The 21,505-nt window shown below is 45.1% G+C and overlaps 1 protein-coding gene across 4 annotated transcripts in view; it reads right to left on the reverse strand.

Annotated features, from left to right (window-relative positions):
- CAMK2B (calcium/calmodulin dependent protein kinase II beta) overlaps window positions 1-21,505 on the reverse strand; it is a 231,134-nt gene that overhangs the window by 96,977 nt on the left and 112,652 nt on the right. For 3 of the 4 annotated variants that reach the window (XM_084803857.1, XM_084803856.1, XM_084803858.1), the window contains exons 4-5: window positions 12,879-12,933; window positions 9,059-9,124 (exon numbers count right to left, since the gene is read on the reverse strand). In XM_084803857.1, coding sequence (XP_084659983.1) covers window positions 9,059-9,124; window positions 12,879-12,933 — 121 coding nt within the window. Of the gene's footprint in view, window positions 1-85; window positions 159-9,058; window positions 9,125-12,878; window positions 12,934-21,505 lie in introns of all 4 variants that reach the window. The other variant, XM_084803855.1, reaches the window with a different exon arrangement.

Below are 21,505 nucleotides of genomic sequence, written 5' to 3' on the forward strand. Positions count from 1 at the left end.
GACCTGGCCAGGTTCAATCTATTATGGCATCACCTACGCTCCCCACCCAACATTCTAAGAGGGTGAAAGGCATATATATACTGACCTTCAAGTCCCTGTGCACAATGGCATAGTGGTGAATGTAAGTTACGCTTTCTAATATCTGATGGATACAGTGACTGCAAAACAAAACGGGAAGGGAGGAAGGGAAGAGAGAAGGCAGGTCGGGGATGGGGGCAGACAACGGGGATCAAGAGGGGGAAAGTGGAGAATCACACGCAGGAGGAGGAGGAGGAGGAGGAGGAGGAGGAGGAGGAGGAGGAGGAGAAGAAGAAGAAGAAGAAGAAGAAGAAGAAGAAGAAGAAGAAGAAGAAGAAGAAGAAGAAGAAAGTACAGGGAGGTTATAGAAGGAGGTGGGCGAAATAAGACAATAACCAAAATATGCATGGCAGAAAACAAAATTCAGATATTTAAAAGGGAAAACAGGAGCAGGGGAGGGGGAAAATCCACAGGGACAGACAGATGGACAGACAGAAAGGGACAGGGGGCAGGGTGGATATGGGGGACAAGAGAAGGAGAGAAACAATGTTGTGAAAGCTCAGAGACCACAGGGGGTTATCACAAGGTGTGTGCAGATGGCTGTTAATGGTACCAGAAACTGTGTGTAGTCTGGGGCTGAGAATGGGGGAGCAGAGCAAAAGTGAGCCACCCCCTCCCTCCCACAACAAAACATTTAGGGCTACAGAAGGCATGTAAACAACCCCATACTAATGGTAAACCAGGCAAAAAAGAGACCTGGTATTCAGGGACACTGTTCATCTCAATAGCAATTTGAAGAGAGCAGAGGGGAAAAGATCCCCTTGTAAGTGAATGGGGGAAGAAGGAAGTCTAAGAAGCTGACATGGAAACAAGAGGACAATGACAATGGGTACGGCTGGAAGCTGTGTGAGCAGCAGTTGCTCACAAACTGCATGTCTAACCCAAAGCCTCATCAGCCACTAACATCTTGAATTCCCTAGCAGACAGCTCTCTTAGGTCAGGGCCATGTAATGTAGTACTACACCAGGTGTGTAGGAAATACCCCAAGTAAAGGCAGGTATTTTATCCCAAGATATCCCCTGTAGGTAGCTAGTGGTAGAAACTACATAGACCATGGCAGTCCTATGTTTTGCATGGGAACTAGAATGAGAGAAAGCACGCTGCAGAGGTGGATTGTAGGGGTGAAAATAACTGAGAATAGCTCACGTCATCCCCCAAATTACTGCCACATGGACATGACCCTAAAGTCTCAATACTCCATCCTGATGTCCTAAGAGTAGGCTCCTACTCACAGCTCCTTTCAACCCTGTTCTAAAACAGTTCTTGTTATTCCAGACTCTGGCACCAGGCAGCTCTGGAGATATTTCCCCAAACCAGTATCTCAGTGCAAGGGTCTGCTCTCAGCAAACCTCGTCCTAGTGCTGCCAGTGTCCTCTGCATCCCAGTCCTGTGCTTCCCTTGTGCAACTTCTGTGCCTGCTACTACTCTAGTTCCACTGAACCAGTCCTGAGCCTTATCTAAGTAGACACAGCCAGTAATGCCGAAGGTTGATGTTTTTATATAGACAAAAAGCCTTTAGGCCAAAAGTGTAACTTTTCTCATTCAGTACAGATTCAGGGTACTGAATCATGCATACTACAAGTATACTAGCATTTTCAGCACTAAGCACCATAACATGCAAAGGGGAGTCTCAAATCTCCAAAGATACAAGGATACACGGTGGACACACATTAGGAAGTCACAACTGGTCTTCCACTCCTAGAATGCATCCACGGCACATCTACAACTGTTTAGAGATACACGTTATCCTTACACACTTTATAGCATTTAGCACTGCAAATGCTGTGACACTTGGCCTCAATTGGCACACCTCCTTTGAAATCCTTTGTATCTGATTGACCCTGCAGCATGCTTCCTGAGATTTACATGCAGAACATACATCTCACCCCTCTTGTGGTTACCAGCCTTTACATTTGAGGAGGGGTAGGGAGTAGGCTTAATTCTTTTTAAATGCATCGGCTGGCTCCATCAGCACAGCCCACCCCCACAGAGCTTGTGCCATTCATGTAACTTCTGCAATCTTTAATCCACCCTCCCTTGCTGGTCTCACAAGCAATTGTGGGTTGTGCTGAGTTCAGGGCTCAGCTTGGTGGACCCTTCCAACATTCATTGATCTCAGTATTTGCCACTTACTGGTGCCAACCATGTATTGCACCCAGTGTGCATATTGCTTGACGTTTGTCCTTGTAAAAAGTCACTGTTAACTTTGCTGGGGTATGCAAACTCTTAAAAAGGGGAAGGGGGAGTTTGAAAGGTTGTATCTGTGGGGTTGTGAAATACACACACAGGTGCAAAATCAGAGGGGGAAAAGGTAACACAGTTGAAAACAATTGTTACAACTGGTGAACTGGTGGATGTGCACATAATCAGATTAAAAACACAATTTCTCAACAGTTTTTTAGAAGCCCTGGTATAGGTGGAGGAGACAGGCTAAGAATAACAAGAAAGATGAAAGGAGTTTCATCAGCAAAGATGAAAGTTTTAAAAAAACTTTTGTCCAAACAATTATTATTAGTGCTATGGAACACCCCACTAAAGAACCTATTTCAAGAAGTTTTAATTGTTGGAGCTTAAAAACACACACCAAGAAACAGCAACAGAAATTAAATTGGGGCAGAGTGTAGAATTAGGTCTTGACTGCACAAGCCTCTAATATTCACAAGAACAAATCATGCAAAAAAAGAGAAAACAGCCTGGTGTTAACATACTCCAAATAAAGTTTGGAGCTAATTAACCTGCATTTGGCCTTCTGCACATAAGCAGATTACATACGTGCACAATCCTAAATCTATTTTCTATGCATTATAAACTGTGCAGGGGTGTCTTCAGAGTCCACACATCCATTTGAGACATGGGGATCCCATATTCCATGAAACACAGGTTGAGATTCCATGTGTATAACTGGGCATCATTCTTGATCTGAAAGAGCCAGTTCTGAGCTGGGATCAAGATTCCCAATACAGGATTCTTTGGACACCCCTCCAGGATGGGAAAGACGAGGACCAGGGATTCTGCTCTTGACTCTTTTGGATGAGCACAACTTACAGTGGCTATATTAGCCAATCTTTCAAAGTAACTTACAGTTCTGAAAAAACCCAGCTTTCGTCCAGGGAAGGTTTTAATATTTCAGAGTACAGCCTCATTGCAAGGAGAGAGGTTACCTCCTGTGGTTACGGATAGCTTAAGATGGCCAGGAATTACAGAAATGAAAAGTTTGAGGAGCCAGAGAAGGACCCTGCATGTATAATAAGGTTTTTTTTTTGGCTGTAAATGATTTTTAGTGTGAACTGCATATTTCATTTAATTGTGTTTTGTTTTAAATGTTGTAACCTGGTTTGAGGACCTCATGTGGAAAAGTGGGGGTTAGAAATCTCTTAAATAAATACATGAATTAAGTTAAAGAAGGCGTGACAAGTGAAAACTGACTTTGCAGAGAAGCTATGTTGTACTGTGCCTCCCCTTTCGTACCTGCTTCAACTATTATCTGATTATATACTGGAAACCATTTTCTGCCTCTGCAAATTCAGCTAGGTGCTGGGAAATCAAGATGGACTCCATAATCTTCACTGGATTCTGGCAATCCCAGAGGATTGAACAAAGTACGCGCCTGACGGGAAACAGTTTAAGAGCCAAACCTTCACATTCAGAACAATCATACTGTACCCGTTCAGACTGCAAAGGGAAACTACAAGTTTGAATGTTCCTGCACCTCCACCCCATGTCAAAAACTTCCTAATCTTAAAAATATTAGGCTAGAGCCTTCATCTTGAAATGTCAACTTTCTCCCAATAGAGCATTTCTGACATGGGCGCATGCAAACATGTAACCCTACACCTAGAATTCATCTATCTAAAATTATTTCTAGGTTGCCTGTAAGGGTGGAACCCTCTATTTTATTTAATATTTATTCTATCTATGAATATCTATTCTCTTTATTTTAGACAGATAAATACAATCTAAAATGGTACAGTCCAGGAAGGGCTGTACCATGTGATATTTCTGGATGTTTTCAAGCTCTTCATCTGGTAGGTAGGGATGGGAAACATTGAAACTAGCAGCGCAATCCTGTGCAGGTCTACTCAGAAGTAAGTGCCACTGGGTTCAATGGGACTTACTCCCAGGTAAGTGTGTACAGGATTGCAGTTTATTATTCTAGTCTAGTATTATTCTAGTGTAGTACCCCAAATATGGGAGTGCAATTTGAAGGCCTATATTTTAGGTTTGTTTTAAAGTGCTACATTTTCTTTGTAAAGTTATTGGTATTTGTTTTGCACATTATATCATATGACATATTGTTTGTTGTCCATTTTATGTGCATCTGCTTGAAGAAATAAATTATTTCCAGTGTGGAAGTTAACCACAATTTCTCATGTATTTTTTGTTTTGTTTTGTTAAGACATTCCCCTGATGAAGAGTAATTACTTGAAATAATCTGGGATTTATAGTATTTGGATCAATACTTCTGTCTCTTGCATTTGGTAGTAAGGATGGGAATCAACAGCCCAGAGGTCCTGGCTTCTCTTTTTGTGGTTATATCCAACATTATGTTAGTGGAAAAATTACAGGAGTCGGCGTTGTTCCACTAGTGGTTGCATAACTAGCAAGCAACAACTAGTCTAATGAAGTCATAATGAGTTGAGTAACACCTTGAGCAATGATATATAGAACAGCTTGAGCAATGGCTCATGCAACAGCTTGCAACTTGTGAAACAGCTTGTACAACAGCTTGCACAAGTGAAATCAAAGTATTGGATCTGACACTTGTGCAAAGAGTGGCAGAAGCTTTGTCCTAGCGGAATGACACCACTGGCTAAAGCTCTTGGTTCACCCTGTAAACCCAGCTAATTCCTGCAAACCCAGCTCTATGTTGACACAGCTAGGACTAAATCTTGACAATGAAATTCACTACAGCGGGACTGGTGAACTTCTGTATCTCAGGGGCAGGGCTGGTATCCAAGGTCAGGATTGTCAGTCAGCTGCTGAGACCCACAGCCCTGCACAGGGCCCACCCCCCCCCCCCCTGAAGCCTCCTGGCTCTGTTGCATCTACTCCTTGCTGTCGCTGCCTGGTTGCCTCCTCTCTCCAAGCATGCAAGCAACAGCAAGAGTGAGGAGTAGGAGCAGCAACCAGCATCCTCCACTTGCCTTGTGCTCACTCTCTGGTCAGTTGTGTAGACTGGGCCCAGAGGAAGAGGGAAAACAAATGGGCAATGGTGACACTGGTGAGGAGGTGGCGGGTTTATTTAGGGTTATCCCAATTATATCCTCATGACAACCCTATGAGACTGCTCAGGTTGAGAGACTGTGACTGGGCCAAATTACACAGTGAGCTTCATGGCTGAATGAGGATTTAAACCTAGGTCTCCCAGGCTAAGTCCAACACTCTAACCACTTTACCACAATTGCATTGGGGGCTGCATCTTTCACCACATATACTGCTGCTGATCTTGGGTCTTTGGTTCTGCTACTTGCTTTAGGTATCTTCTGTAGTGAGCTTGAAAGTTGCAGCTACAATGGGGGAAGATTTGCTGACAGATGCCAACACTGGGGCCTCTGTTGCAAGAATCCATTTTAAATGTGGGGAAGGAGAAAAGACACAACACAGGCAAGTGGTAGGCCAACCTCTCTGATCTATTCTGATGAAATCCTCTAATCCCAACTTTCCACCTGTTGCCTCCAAATGGTTTGGACTACAACTCCCATCCTCCATGACCATTGGCAGGCTGGCTGTGCTTGATGGGAGTTGTAATCCAAAATACCTCAAGGGTGCCCAACTGAGGAAGACTCTTCTCACAATTACATATCTGAATCCAGATTCCATTGGGCCTGGCCACTGATGTCCTAAACCTGACTTTCTCTTGCTCCCTCACCCCATTAGTACTAGGTCTTAGGGAGGGCAGAGTTTTCTTTGATGACAGTACCATTTTGCTTGCTCCCCCACCACCCCCATCCTCAGCAAAGGGATATCAATGAAGCTGCACAAGAAAAGGAATGTGAACCTGTGTCTCCATGGCAGTGCGCAGGCTGGCACCCCAGATGGAAATTGGTCCTATATCCCACAAAGAGAGCCAGGCACCAGGCAAAAGATCCTGTTATGCCAACCAGATGGAGCTGAGTATCCAAAGGGCTTGAAATATTAAATCAGTAGTGACAGACCAAATGAGCTGATTCACAGGGAGCCCATCTGAACCTAAGAGGCATACAAGGTCTCTCTACTCCTCTGGGTAGGGTCTGTCCCAAAGCACACGAAGATTGCCCAGGTGACCAACATCCAACTGAACCTCAAGGATAAGGAAGAGATGGAAGATTACAGTAAATAGTAGGAAGCCAAAGCAACATTTTGTAGGTCCAACACAAGAAGGTAAGGTACGTCAGTGGGGCAAAACGGGACTGGAAGCAAACATAAACACGAACTCAAGAAGCCAATGCAAAAACTATCCCAGGCCACCTTCAGCCCATAGTCCACATAATTAATAATTGTAGTTATTGAGAAAAGACTCAAACTATTACAACTCCTAGCTCTGCTCTTTGTTCAATAACTACCACAGAAAGTTCATCAGTCTCTCCTGCAGTGCATTCATGAAATTATCTAGGGAGAAATAGCCCCATTGACAAAATGTCTTTGAGTCAGAGCATCATGGCCTGCCCCCTACAGCAGCACCCCTCACCTCAAAACCCTTCCTTTCTTTATGCCCTGACTCTTTGGACTAAGTCTCTCCTTTTCACAAGCCTGCACAGCCCGCCACAACTGGACATTTCTCCCATGTCTACACACTGGCTCACGTGAGAAGCTTTTAGAAGTGGATTATGTAATTTTATTAATTCCCTGAATATGTCATGTCCTTCTATTCCTAATACAGTTATGTGGGGGTATTTATTGCCACTAGCTGTGCCTGGCCTGTCTTGATGGCTCAAAGCTACCTGAGCCTAACCATTGGGAACAAATACTGTGGGGTCAACATCTACATCCCTCCTCAAGAGAAACAGAAAATACCTTGGCTTGGGCATGTTGCAGCACTCCCCTACTGTGCTGATGGGCAAATTTATTTGTTCTCCCATAGCATTGTGCCATATGGCTTTGCAAATTTCAGTTGGGCCATGTTTACAGGCTCTGTATGTTTGAGCAACTCTTGGTATGGCAACCGCTTTGTGGTCACACAACTGTAACTACCAGTTTCTCCTTTCTCCATGTACAGCTCCAGTGTATTCAGTGGAGGGACAACAGAGCCATCCATCTTTTCTGTGCCATTACTCTCGGGGAGATCTATAGTGAATAAAAGGGTTTCCTATCAACTAGGTCCGCCTTTATGGGAAGGAATCTGTGGTCTGCTCCAGTGAAAAAGTACAGAGCCACACACAGTGGGGAGGAGAGCTGGTGGTTTCAGTTAGGGGATCCCTGTTACCAGGGTCAGAGATGCTCAAACACAACATAATGGTCTTTTCATTGTTACTTATTATCTGCATAGCACCACCAACATGCATGGTGCGTCACTGGACACAAAAAGACCAGGGCCCTGCCCCAAGGAGCATACAATCTAAAAACCACAGGGCTGAGGTTTGAGATACAGGAGTGGAGTGACTGTTGCTCTCCCATGGCTATTTCCCACACTGCTCCAGTACTGCAGGAATGGAGAAACTACGTAGGAGAGGTGGAATCATGTGGGAAGAATCACCAAGAACATACCTACTATGTCCTCTGATGATGGCATGGCTCTTCCCACATGATTTCACCTGTCTCATATAGTTTCTCCATTCCTAAGGCACCACCAGAGCAGTGTGGAAAGCAGCCATGGGCAACTGCTTCTTTAGCACAAAAGGCAGCCCACAAGCACATTTCTTGACTGATGAAGTTGTGCCCTCACCAGCAGCCTCTTGCTATGACAGTCCTAGCTCTGTGCCCACGTTTTGCCAATATCTTCTCAATCCCAACCCACAGTCCTTACTCCTTTGCACCATTGAAATGGTGGGTCCCTTCCACTCATTGTTGATATGCTTCGGACTACACCTGCGACTGTATTCCAGTCTTGGATTCTTCTGAAATACACACAATGATGCTGCTCTTTAACCTTGTTACTCTTGCAGCTCTGGACTTTTCACCAACTATCCACATCTTAGCCAGCAAGGGCTAATACTGAGCAACTGTACTCTGTCCAATCTTTGTTTCTTAAATTGATTTTCCAGTCCACCCTCACGCCCCACCCGCCTTATCCCCAACTAGCCCAGCTAGACTGGAAAGCATCCACATGATTGTTCATCTAACCTAGTTTAGGTAAACTGAAATCTATTTGAAAATGAATCAGGGTTAAAGAGCTGAAGAATGAAAGCACTGACCTTGGCCTCCTTCGTTCTGTATCCTGTAAGTGCTATGTCCCTTTGGATCTCAAGGTACTCAAACCTCAAGTCAAGTGATGTAGAAAACACACTTCAGCCAGCCAGCTCTTGAGTCAAATCTCTCCTGCCTGCCACTCTGTCTTTAGCCTAAAGGAGCTGTGGTGCCCTGTCTTGGTTAGAAGTCCATTTTGAAAGGGATTCTCTTAAGATAATCAGATGCAATAAGGAGAGAGCTCTTGCACCTTGGCATAAGGAGGCAATTGGGACGGGCGCATCTCTTATCATCCTGCTGCACCACAATGCTGCAAGAGTTATCTGCCAACATCCCATCTTCTTCTGCACAGCTGTGAAAGGTACAGAAGCCCCATCCTCTGCTGCAATCTGATAATCAGATGGAGTAGCCACGGAGGGGGACTCTGGAACTGCATGTGGCAATGGGGCGCATCATGGCAACCGCTGGTGCCAAAGGGCTTACGAATTTTGAGGTAGCCTTGTGATACCTTTTGAGTCCAACCCTTTGCCCCCGGACATGGATGGGTTAATGTTGCACAGGTACAAGCTGGCATGGGATCAGGGAACAGAAAGAAGGGGTGGGGGTGGGGAAGGAAGAAGGATGGAGAGAGACAGATGGAGGTGGAGTTACCACTCACCTTGCATCGGCTTCACTGTAGTATTCTCTGGCAACGATGTCTTCAAAGAGCTCACCGCCCGTGACCCTGCAACACAACACAGGCCAGAGTTCAACCGACATGTGAAATCTACCCACACTGCCCTCTTGAGGATGAGCTGCTGCAGCCCAGCTGTTCCTGAAAAACCAGAAGAGCTTGCTGCAAACTCTACATCCCATTTTCTAAATGGCCTGATGCATGACCAAAAGAAAAAAGAGGAATGCTTGGAATGAAGCACTTCTGTTTTGCTAGGAAGATGCTCATCAGAGCTGATGTCAGGGGCTGGCATTGTTGGGCACCTGCCGAGGTATGCTGGTGATCCCTAGAGTTTCCAGGCCCTGCTGCTCCTCTGCTTGTTGTCACTGCATGCTCAGAGAGGGCAGGTGAATAGGCAAACAGTGGCAAGAGTGAGAACATGGAGCAGCATCCTCCACTTGCCTTGCGCTCACCCTCTGAGTGATTGTGCAGATTGCGCCCAGAGGGAGAGGGTAAGCAGATTGCGCCCAGAGGGAGAGGGTAAGCAAATGGGCAGTGGAGGCAGTGGCAAGAAAGTGGTGGGCTCACTGAGGGCCTTGGCCCAAGAGTTTTTCAAACCCTGGAACTGGCACTGATGCTCATCCACAGCAAAGACCTGAATGGCCTGCTCTTCTCAGATATGACCATTTGCATGGTCTGCCATTTTAAGACACAGAGAAAAATAGGCAATGTTGGCAGAGCTGAGAACATTTTGGTAGAAGCAAGGAAGGGTGCCAAAAGAGAACAAGGGACAGTTGTGGCAGGACCTCGTCACCAACCTGATTACACAGATCGCTGGTTGTCAGATGTAGGATTAGGGGAAGGTGTTTGAAGAAGCACCAACCCTGGCTCCTTTTATGCTAGCCATTAAACACTGGGTAATGTACTCCCAATCACGCAAGACGATGTGGATGCTGCTGATTGGGCACGATGTCCAAAGCATGGAGCAATTTACTTTGAGTACCTCCCTAAGCTGTGCGCTGTTTCTTTTCCATGCTGTCACTGCAGCTCTAAATCTTGTTCTTTCTCCCACCCACACAAGGCTGCAGCTGTAACGCCTGCAACCCGCTTCTTCCCTCCATGCTGCCAGTTGCCTGACTATGAAGAGCTCGCATGGCCTCCTGTATGACAGCCAAAAGAACTCCATGGATTTGCAAAGGAAATTTTGTTACGGCTTCCTTAACAGTCACCTCTTTCCATTTCCCTCTTCCCTGCACCACAAATATCTGCAGAATTCCCAAGATAATTCAATATTTTGTCCTCTCAGTTTCTTTTAGATTTTCTTTTCTAAGGTTAACTTCAAATTTGACAGCACAAATCCTAATGGAAGGAAGTGTAGGGATGTGCCCCACATTTTGATTTTAAGTCAGGGGAAGGCTCTGAAAAGCCACTCTTGAGACTAAAATCGTAATATGGGAAGGCTTTCTATTTGGAAGGAAGAGAATCGAGGGACAGCTCTGCATATATGTGGATTTATCATAAGCATATAAACCTTTCCAGTCTTATGACTTTGTCACAGGGACAACTAGTAGGAAGAGCCCTGTGACAGAAATGATAATTTGAGAAGCTGTCCAACAAGATGGAAGGCTACACGAGATTAATAGCGAGATATGCTGAACATCTGCACTTCTCAGATATTTCAGCTGGCTTTAGAAGAGCAAGCTTGAGAGACCTAGTGATGGATATCAGTTCAAATGCACTCAACATTCAGGAGGGTCCTTAACATGAGGAATGGCTAGCAAGCAAAGCAAAGCAGGCAGCGGAAAAATATACTTCATTCTCAGCAAGGGAAACTAGCTATGGAAGCAACTGACAGCTACAGCATTTTAGCTATGGATTCTCCCACAACACATTCCCATGTGGATTTCACTATAAGAAAAATGATCATGCAAACCCATTCATTATTGAGACTGACTTTACAACAGCAGTGTTGAACTTCAGGCCCACAGGCCAAGTCTAGCCTGCTTGGGATCCCAATCCAGACCTTTGGGGATCCCCAAATTGCCACACATCCTTCCCCTGGCCCCATCCCCTTTCTCCCACCAATCATTTGGTAGTTTCCCAGCTTTTGCGCATTTCCCCCCGCCCCTTTCAAAAAAGGTTGCACTGCCTTTCCTAAGGCGTAGTTATTGGCAATAAGAGCTTTAAGCTGGTATTTCTGGTATGTTGGCCCTGCCCCATTTGGTGTTGGCTCTACTTTGGCCCCCTACCACCACTGTAATGCAGCCCCCAAGAGCTTCTCTGAAACCCTCAGGCTGAAAGAGGTTCAACATGCCTGCTTTATAACATAGACAGGGCAAGACAGGAGTAAAGCAGAAGGCAGATATCCGAAGCAGTGTTCAGACAGCGATTTTAGAATGAGGGTACATGGGCATTCAGTATGCATCCTTCCCCCACAATCCACATGTGCTGGTGTACAGGTCATGGTATGCTAAGGTCAGCACTAACCCTGCAGGTGACATGGCCATTATTACACCACTGTGCTGTGTAAAAGTCTGACAGTGCAATTCTAAGTATATTTACTCAAACACAAGTCACAGTGAGTGCAGTGGGATTTACTCCCCAGTGAGTGTGCTTGAATTCTAAAAATGATATGCAGAGGTTGTGAAGCAACAGAGTGAATATCAGTGGAGGTTATAACAGGGAATCAAGTGTAGGATTTAGGTCCCCCTACTGCCATCGCCACCACCGAGTCTCTGATAAAAGAATGGAGCAATGCAAGAAAGACAGACAGACAGACAGACAGACAGACTTGAATAATATGGAACCAGCACCTTCCAACTTTCCAAACACCCTCCGTGAATGGTCAGAGCCTGCCTCCAGCTTTATCCTGCATGTACCAGGAACTGCCGGATATTGAAGGAATCAAGATTTAATCTCGCAAGCTTCCGATGTCACAGAAAGCAGGTGCAAAGCCATAGCAACTAGCCCAATCCACAGCCAGGTCCCAGAGGCATCTTTTGCCACGTGGCCTGGGGGCAAAACCTGCATTTTGCTTTCAGTCCTCCCGCTGCAGGCCAGGGACATGCCAAGGTCTGTGTGACTCCAGCAAACGAGAACCAGGAGCTGCACTGACTCAGAGGAGAGCTAAATATAGCTTACTGCTTAACTGGAGCTGTCAGAGAGGAGGAGAGATGAGATCACCGGCTTCTATATCTGGAATGAAGTGAGAGGCAGCCGAGCAAAGCACACAATGTCTCTGCAAGCCCCCAGACACTTTGCAAAGGCAGTCAGCACAGGACATGGCCTACAGCCATCCCAACAAAAGGAAAGGGGAGAGGGACAAGCCAATACCACTGTCTGGAGCCCTGGAGCCAATGGCGGACTTAAATCTTATTCTGTGGCTCATGGAAGGAATGTCTCTGTCTAAACAATTGTTTAGCTTGACTGGGCATAGTGTGACAGGAGCACTGAGTCACCACCACCAACATCATTCTTATATCATTCTTCCCCCCACCTCCCCACCCACCTCTTCATGCTAACGGAATAGCTGCAGCTGCAACCTTTGTCCACCCACATCCATGAGGATGCCACAGTCTGCTCATCTCCCCCAGCAGCACCCAACATTTTACTCAAAAGGGAGAGGGGAACGCTTTAAAGAGTATGCCACTAAGAAGAGCCATGGTAGCTATGATGCTCTGCTAGGGAAGCACATGGTAACATTATTTTAAAGCAGGGGCATTCCAGGTTAATTTCAGAAGGAGTTTGGCTGACCTATTGGGCAACAGCATCAAGTGCAAGAATCTGGAGCATCTAGTGATACAATCAAGACTGATTTCCTACTTACAGATCAAAGACGAGGTAGTGGAAGCCTTCCTCAGATATGCTATCATGGAGGCGAACTGCAAAGGAACACAAAGGATACATTACATTGGGCAAGGTATTTCCTAACACTTGGGCTCATACATCAGTAACCTGCAGCATCTTCCTTCTCCTCCCCTGCCTCGTGCATTACAAAGTATGTAAGATCTCATGGGCATAACCTCCACGTACGGAAGCAAGGCAGCAATGTGAAAAGACACTGTTCATGGGATCCTAGGTTTGAACTACTGGCAACGTATTTGCAAGAATATGCTGGAACAGATTTTAGATCTCTTTGACGGGAACCTCCTCCTTTACTAACAAACTAACTCTGCCCCCAATCCCAAATATATTGTCTTCTTACCACTCACTTCTTTTATCCCACTGCCTTGCCCTACCATTTGCAGGGACATGGATCTCTAATGCACTTTCCAATCAACGGTAGGTGGTTGTCTGTCTCTAACCCCTTCCTGAGCCAAATTCCTATAAACCAGCTGGGGGGTGGAATTAGGTTATAAATTAAGAAGATAAGACTAGGCTTCCTGTATTAGACTGCATTCCCATCCAGTCCGGCATTCTATTTCCAGCAGTAGCCGCCAAGATGCCACTACGGAGCTCCTGAGCAAAGTCTGTTGTTTGTATCCAGCATCTGGAATTCACTGTCCCTGAACGTGGAGGATCCATTTTAGTGCTACTATTAATAATCACTAGTAGTCCATGAGAGTCAAACTCCTTAAAAAAAAAAAAAAAAACACTCACACATAGTCCTCCACTCAGTTACAGGTCTGAGTTATGAACTCCTACCGTTTTCAACAAAGCAACAAAAAACTGCTCGAGGTTATAGCGAAAACTTAAATTGACAACTGGAGTCTCAAATCTTCTGTACTCAGACACATTAAAAAGTTTTAGAAAATTGCAGTGTTTTTTCCTAGAGTAGACAAGTGTTTAATAGCCTGTGATGAAAGAAACTTAAAATATTTTTCATGCATATTTTAACAGTATTATAATGCCATTTCATTTGCATCAGCTGTTTTTTTAAGACATAATGTCTATGTCACATTCTTCTTTGAATAAGTTTGAACTTTTTAGCAGTGTATAAGATCCAGAAATCTCCCATAGTACTTAAGCACTTGACTGCGATAAAGTAGAACATGAGTTTCTATTCCTATGGTTCTACAAACAAATCCATCATAAGCTCAGCAACTCCTTCTGCAGAATATAGTACGGAAGCTTCCTATAAATATTACACATCAAGAAAAGTAATTTCTAGCAGCCCATACAGGTAAAAATTACATCTAACTTAAAAAACACACAGATAGCATCCCATTTTTTCAGGGCCTAGCTTAAAAACAAGCTTGCAGATTAAGTAGTAGAACTAAATGTGATGGCTTTGGCACAGTTCTAAGTACTTGGGCTGTACTTCTCAAGCTTGTAACTTTTATTCAGTTGGAAATATAGTACAAATCTGACTCAGAAAGCTCAGCAGCAACTTATATGCGGAGTACAGATGCAGTGGTAAGGTGCTCCAAATGGTGTTTTGCAGCTGCTCTGTTCTGACCAAATAGATGGCTTCAGGATCAAAGACAAGAAGGGATTTTAGACTACCCCATACCTACAAATCTTATAAACGGCCATACCATTTTACAGTCATCTTTAGTACCCTTCCAAAGTGGCATATTTTTAAGAGAGACTAGCAGAAAGGTAGGCAACCTTTTTGTACCCATGAGCACATTTGGCAATTTGAGAAACTGTCCTGGGAACCACCTCAAAACAGCTGCCATGGAAAGCTTGGCGAGTTGCAAATGACAAATAACCTGCCCAAAAGGCTGAGTACAAGGAAGAGGTGGGGTCCCAAGACACTAAACAACTCATTTGAACCCAGTTTTCAGCACTAACAGAAACCTATTTCACAGAAGGCAAACTCTTTTTCTCTCCCCCACCCTCTGCCAGCCAACCCATTCACTGCTGTCTTTTTCTCTCTCACTCTGGGTTATCACCTATAGACTGACTCTCTCTCTCTCTCTCTCTCTCTCTCACACACACACACACACACACACACGTTTCCATCCTACATCGATATATGTATGCACACATGCCCTTCCCTTCTCCTCCTCACTGGAAGTACAGAAAACCCCACTCTTCTTCAGGATCCTTCCAAAATCCTCCCCTCCAACCCGCCCCTTCCTCACACATGCAGACATAACAAGCACATGTCTTTCACCACCACCACCCCAGTTGCTTCCAAGTGGCTTCCCCAGCCCACACTGCCTTCCTGCTGTTCTCCCTAACCCCTTTCCCGCTGGCTTCCCTGAGTCTAACCACTATACCACACTGGCTCTGACATGTAGATCATGACTCATTGTTATTATTTTCTCCTTTCAGAGAGAAAATAAATTTTGCTCTAGATGCAAGAACAGACATCTTCAAAAGGTTGCAGGGACCTACTTGCTAATATCTGAAAACGGCTTTATGAAGAAATACTTCCACATTACAATAGGCCCTCTCTCAAAGCATACAGCTTATCATCAGTGATCCAGGGCTCTCTCTTTTAGTCTCTAGTAATGTGTCTCTTTTCCTCCCAAAAGACCAGAGGACCAGAGGTACATCTTGCCTGGGGTTTCTGCAGCAGGAGAACTGGTGTAAATATAATGGCACTGGGAGACCTCCAGCATTATTAGGGGTATCTCACGGCTTCTCTAGAAACATGGGCATGGATATACTGCATTCTCTGCTCCCTAGAAGATCAGCCCTGGACATGTAAGTTAGAGAGATGTGGAGTCCCAAAAACCATTCAGCACTTGGCCTACAGGTGGACAAATCCGTCTGTTTTGGTTTCTCCCAGTTTCTTGTTTTTCTAGTCTTAAGTTTGGTTTGTTCCATATCCACATCAGTTTGAAGTGTATTTTTTTAAATTTTTGTGAAAATTTGTACACATTGTTGTGGACATTTCTTCTAATACACATTTTTCCATGCAATTTTGCCTGATATATGCTTTTTGAAAGCAATCTTCCCAAATGTAATATATTTTAAATGTTTTTCACTGATTTTCATTTCATGTACACTTCCCCTTAATATATGCAATTTTGTATGCACTTTTTGATTGGAGAACTCCATCATAAAATTCAGAGAAATCCAGATTTTGAAAAATATCTGAATTTTGGTTCCCATATAGGTTTGACAATGCGAAATTAGGTAAGTTTGCATGAAAATATGAACTGAATAAATTTCTCCTCCATCCCTATTCCCTATTTCTTTTTCATAGTGCGGTGTCTTAAAGATTTAATTTGGCTGCAAAATGGAGCTGGTATGAGAAAATGTGTCAGAAGAGCCAGCTTTCCTTGAGGGAAAATATTCAGGTACCTTTGAGATTTGGTTTTTTTTCTAAGTTGTAAGAAATTATGGACCAGTTCACACAACACGATAGCCCACTGTAGGTTATTTGACCCCCAATGAGCCACAGTGTGTGCAGGCCACCATTTTGAATATGCAACACCTGATCAGCATGTTGCTGTGTTGTCAGAACCCAGCCATCAAGGTTATATGAGGGTTAAACAACCTTCACATACCCTCAACTTGTTGTAGGGGGCTGTTTAACCCTCACATAACCCCCGATCACTGGGTTCATATGACATGGCAACCCCTGATTGGAGGTTGCATATTCAAATTGGTGCCTAGCTCACCATGACGTATATACCTCATGGTGAGCTGGGCCTGGCAAGTCATGCAAACCGGGTCTGTTATTCCTCTCCAGAACAAGGTTAATTAAATAGAGGGGAGCAGGAAAACATATTTACACATGAATTATTATGGCTTCAAAAGTTCTTAGATGATAAGAAAACATCTAACAAGAAACATAAATACAGGGCCAGTGCTTACAAACAAGATGTTTATAAGGCTATCAATAGCTACTAGCTATTGTGCAGATGACACAAAATTGGGTGGAATAGCTAATACCTTGGAAGACAGAAACAAAATTCTAAGTGATCTTGATAGACTGGAGCGCTGGACTGAAAACAACAGAATGACATTTCATAGGGATAAATGCCAAGTTCTGCACCTAGGAAAAAGAAACCAAATGCACAGTTACAAGATGGGGGATACTTGGCTTAACCACACTACAAGCGAGAAGGATCTTGGAATTGTTGTCGATCACAAGCTGAATATGAGCCAACAATGTGATGTGGCTGCAAAAAAGGCAAATGCTCTTTTGGGCTGCATTAATAGAAGCATAGCTCCAAATCCCGGTAAGTACTAGTTCCCCTCTACTCAGCACTGGTTAGGCCTCATCTGGAGTACTGTGTCCAGTTCTGGGCACCACACTTTAAGAAGGATGCAGACAAGTTGGAGAGGGTTCAAAGGAGGGCAACAAAGATGATCAGGGGACTGGAAACAAAGCCCTCTGAAGAGAGACTGAAAGAACTGGGCATGTTTAGCCTTGAGAAGAGAAGACTGAGGGGAAATATGATTGTGCTCTTCAAGTACTTGAAAGGTTGTCACAGAGAAGAAGGCCTGGATCTCTTCTCAATCATCCCAGAATGCAGGACACGGAATAATGGGCTCAAGTTACAGGAAGCCAGATTCTGGCTGAACATCAGGAAAAACTTCCTGACGCTTACAGCAATACGACAATGGAGCCAATTCCCTAGGGAGGTGGTGGACTCTCCCACACTGGAGGCATTCAAGATGAGGCGGGACAGCCATCTGTCAGGGATGCTCTGACTTGGATTCCTGCATTGAGCAGGGTTGGACTCGATGGCCCTTCCAACCCTACTATTCTATGATTCTATGATTCTAGTCTTGATGGCTATGTGCTACCTCTGGGACCAGAGGCAGTGAGCCTATGTACACCAGTTGCTGGGGAACATGGGTGAGAGAGTGCTGTTGCACTCATGCCCTGCTTGTGGGTTCCTGCTCAACAGCTGTGAACAGAATTCTGGGCTAGATGGACCCCTGGGCCCTATCTACATGGCACCGCTTTCACCCCCCACCCCATCGCAACGGCACAGCATTGCAGCTTTGAATTAGCTTCTGCTGTGATACACTCGTGATTTACTGCGCGCTTCCCTGACAGACTCTGCTGTGCCCTTTTTATTGGCCATTATATTTTAATGTACAGCTGTGCAGTCCCGTGAGCGTGGGGGTGCGACACTGTAGTGGCTGTTTTGTATTTTATGGGTTCTGTTGTGTCTTTCCATCCCTCATTAGGTAAAAAGAGGGTGTTGTGTCCCCTCATTTCCACACCATCTGTTTGTCGATTCCCCAGCCTGAGACTCTCGCGATGTTTCATGTGAGTGGTACGTGCCTACCCATCACTCCAAAATGGTGGCCAGAGCGAAGTTGGTCCTCCCCCAAGACCCCCCTGACCCTTGGGCACTCAGTCCAAAAGCAACCATTCCGAAGATATGAAGCTGCAAAAATGTGCGAAAGTGTGATTAAATAAATGAAAATGCCTCTCTGTGCCTCTGTAACTGTGCAGCTGCGAAGGGACAGGGGGAGTAAAGGGATGTCACAGAATGACGCAAACTCCGTGCACACCAACAACATGCCCACAGCAAAATGTGAAGTCGGTTTGGGGAAAGGACAGACGGCTCGCAACCGCAGGAAACCCACAGCAAATGAAAAAGATCGCAGCAAAATGTCTCCTTGGAAATCTGCATTTTCCAGGAGAAAACCACTGATGGCTGTGAAGCGGTGACTACGTCATCTGTCCTAAGGAACCTCGACCCGCAGCCGCCCCGGAGTAAAAGGCTCATGTAGATGGGGCCTGGTCTGATCTAGCATGCCTTTTCTTATGTTCTTATGATGCACTTTCTGCCAAAAATATGACTAGGTCTTATGCTTTGTGGTAAAATCCATGCTGGATGATGCCTCACTTCCAGGGGCTAGATTCACTGGTAGTGCTGCACCATATGCATTCATCAAGGCCAAGAGAGTGTGGAAGGCTACCAAATCACCATAGTTGTGATAAACAGCCAGTTTTCAACAGGCATCTGAAGGCATATCTACACCCCCGTCAGGGCCAACATCAAGGGTGAGCATGGTGGGGCATCTGCCGAGAGCCCACACTCCAGGAAAGGCCCAATGACAAGAGCTCCCTAGAATTGCTCCTCCTCCTCTGCACCACTGCAACCTGCTTCATTGCTTTCCTCTTGCTATGGCCCAGACAATAGCGATAGTGAGAAGGAAGAGCAGTAGATGCCACTGCCTACTTGCTCACTGGTTCTCTGCCTGTCAACCAAGCAAGTGGAAGCAACGATGAGAGAGAGGATGAGGAGCAACAGCAGCTGGTGGCAATGGCAGTGAGAAGGTGGGCTCACTAAGGGAGGGGGCCCACTGACGTAATGTTGCCCAAGGGCCCTCAAAAACCTGGAGCCAGCACTGCCACAGTTTTCCATCTCATAGTAACTCCCTCTTCCCATGGAATCCTGGGAAATGTAGTTCCGTGAGAAAGGCTCAAGATCTTTCACAGAGAATTCTTGGCACCCTCAGCAAAATAGAATTCTGAGGATCTTTGGAGGAAGCAATGATAGCTACACTGGTATAAAATGGAAACATGTTTGTAGTACAGATATGCCCTGAGGCTACCCAAGAAATGGAACACTCAAGTGAGCCTAAGATTCAAACCAACCAAAGAAACTCTGAAATGGAGCATTTAGAAAAGAAGTACTATAGTAGCCTATATCATACTAATAGCAAACTCATTCTATGAGTGTGGAATCCTATTTAGCCAAATGCCATTATTCACTCACAAGAAGGAGATATCAGCAGGCCTGGGGAAACCTCAAGGCTTCTAAGAAATACAAACAGTCTTTAGAGGAAAAAAACAAATGCCACAATGGCTCAATAGGGAAAAAATGCTGACTCACTGTTGGGGGGGGGGGAACAGAAATGGAGTATCCTTGAAAAGAGCAACACTGGCTGGCTTGAACCCTGAAGAGAACACACAGCAATGTTTTGTTGCAGGTCCCATTTGTCCTTTATATGAGGTAACAAAATGGAGATGTAAAGTGCAGAGATGAATCAGGCTTAACCTGTACACTCAACAACTGGTCCAAACCAAGCCAATTTCCTCACTCTCTACACATTTCTCCTCCATTTTTATGTCCATGCAGAGCAATACATCTTGCCTGTTTCATCCACCAAAGTTAACATGGCTTCCCTACTTGGCCAGGCAGTTTCCCCAAAGTGCTCCTGTCTAGTCCGATTTCTCTTACTTCACCTTCCTTTCCCCAGTTTTGAAAACTGACCAGTGAGGAGGAGGCAGGAAAGCACCTTCTGGCCATGCCTCCCAATGTGACACACCTACTGGCCACACATTCACATTTGTATGTGAGGAACTCTACACCTAGAGCTTCTTACACACAACTGCCAAACAGGCCATCGGGATGTAATGAGCCATGTTCTCCTCAAATGTCCAGGAAACACATGAGGAAGTTATGGGTGTACATGCTTCAATTGAGGACCCAGATGTGATTGTGTCAGGAGCCCTATTCAAGAGTTCTGTAACTGAATAGGGCAAACACACATCAAGAGGGAGTGCTCCAGCCTTGCCCTTCTTCTTCACTGCATCCATTGCCCTTTACTCATGGAGGGCTACTGTCTGAAGAGGAGAGCCTCTTCTATTGGTGGAGGTTCTCCACATGAGCCGTAACATTGGTTTTCCAGTGTTCTGGTTTGTGTGGAGCGCCTCCATGGACAGACAGTCACTCCCCATGAGTAGAGGGTGACAGATGCGATGAAGGAGAGGGGTGAGGCTAGAGCACTACCTCTCATCACATGCTTGCTTTATTCAGGTACGGAACACCTGAATGGGGCTAGACTTGCCTCCTTAAATGCAGCTGGTCTAACCCAATTACTGATAAAATGGTAGCTAATGGGCTTGCTTTAAGGGGAAAAAGAGGCTTATGAATGAGGGATGCTGAAAACACACACACACACACCCCGCCCAGAGTTTATCTCCCTGTAATCTGGATCTAATGTTACTTTTAACTAAGCCAAGCTCAGATATCAGAAGTTGGGGGGAAATGCCCTTCAGGAAAGGGGCTGTGAGGAAGGAGGTAGTGGGTGAACGAAGAGTTCAGTACCCATTACCCATGTACTCCTTTTGCTCTTTAAATCCCCATCAGAGCCAATGTGGTACAGTGGTTAGAGTATTGGAGTGGGACTTGGGAGACCCAGGTTCTACTTCCCATTCGGCCATGAAGCTCACTGGGTGATTTTGGACCAATCACTAACCTACATCACAGGGTTGTGGTGACCATAAAATGGAGAGGAGGAGAACCATGTAACTTGCCTTTGGTTCTTTGCAACAGGAAAAAGGTGTGATATAAATGTAATAATAAAAAAAGAAAAAATCCCTTGTTGGGGCTGATCTGCACTGTCATGCCTAGTTCAACACTAACAGACTTGTGCATGTGTATGATATCTGTTACAAGCTACTGATAAGGCATCAGAATGGTCCCAAGTGGTATAGCTCTCCATTTGTAAGCCTCAAGGCAAATATTCACTGAAGAGGTTAAAGCAAGACTTCTCTAGCCTTCTCACAAGTCTGCCTAAGTCAAGAAGATAATGCCATGCACCTCCCTGGGTTCATGTCAAATGTACTTAACTGAG

This window comes from Heloderma suspectum, chromosome 6 (genome assembly GCF_057233095.1).
Source record: "Heloderma suspectum isolate Gila_16-S chromosome 6, 16-S_ref, whole genome shotgun sequence".
Lineage (NCBI taxonomy): Eukaryota > Metazoa > Chordata > Lepidosauria > Squamata > Helodermatidae > Heloderma > Heloderma suspectum.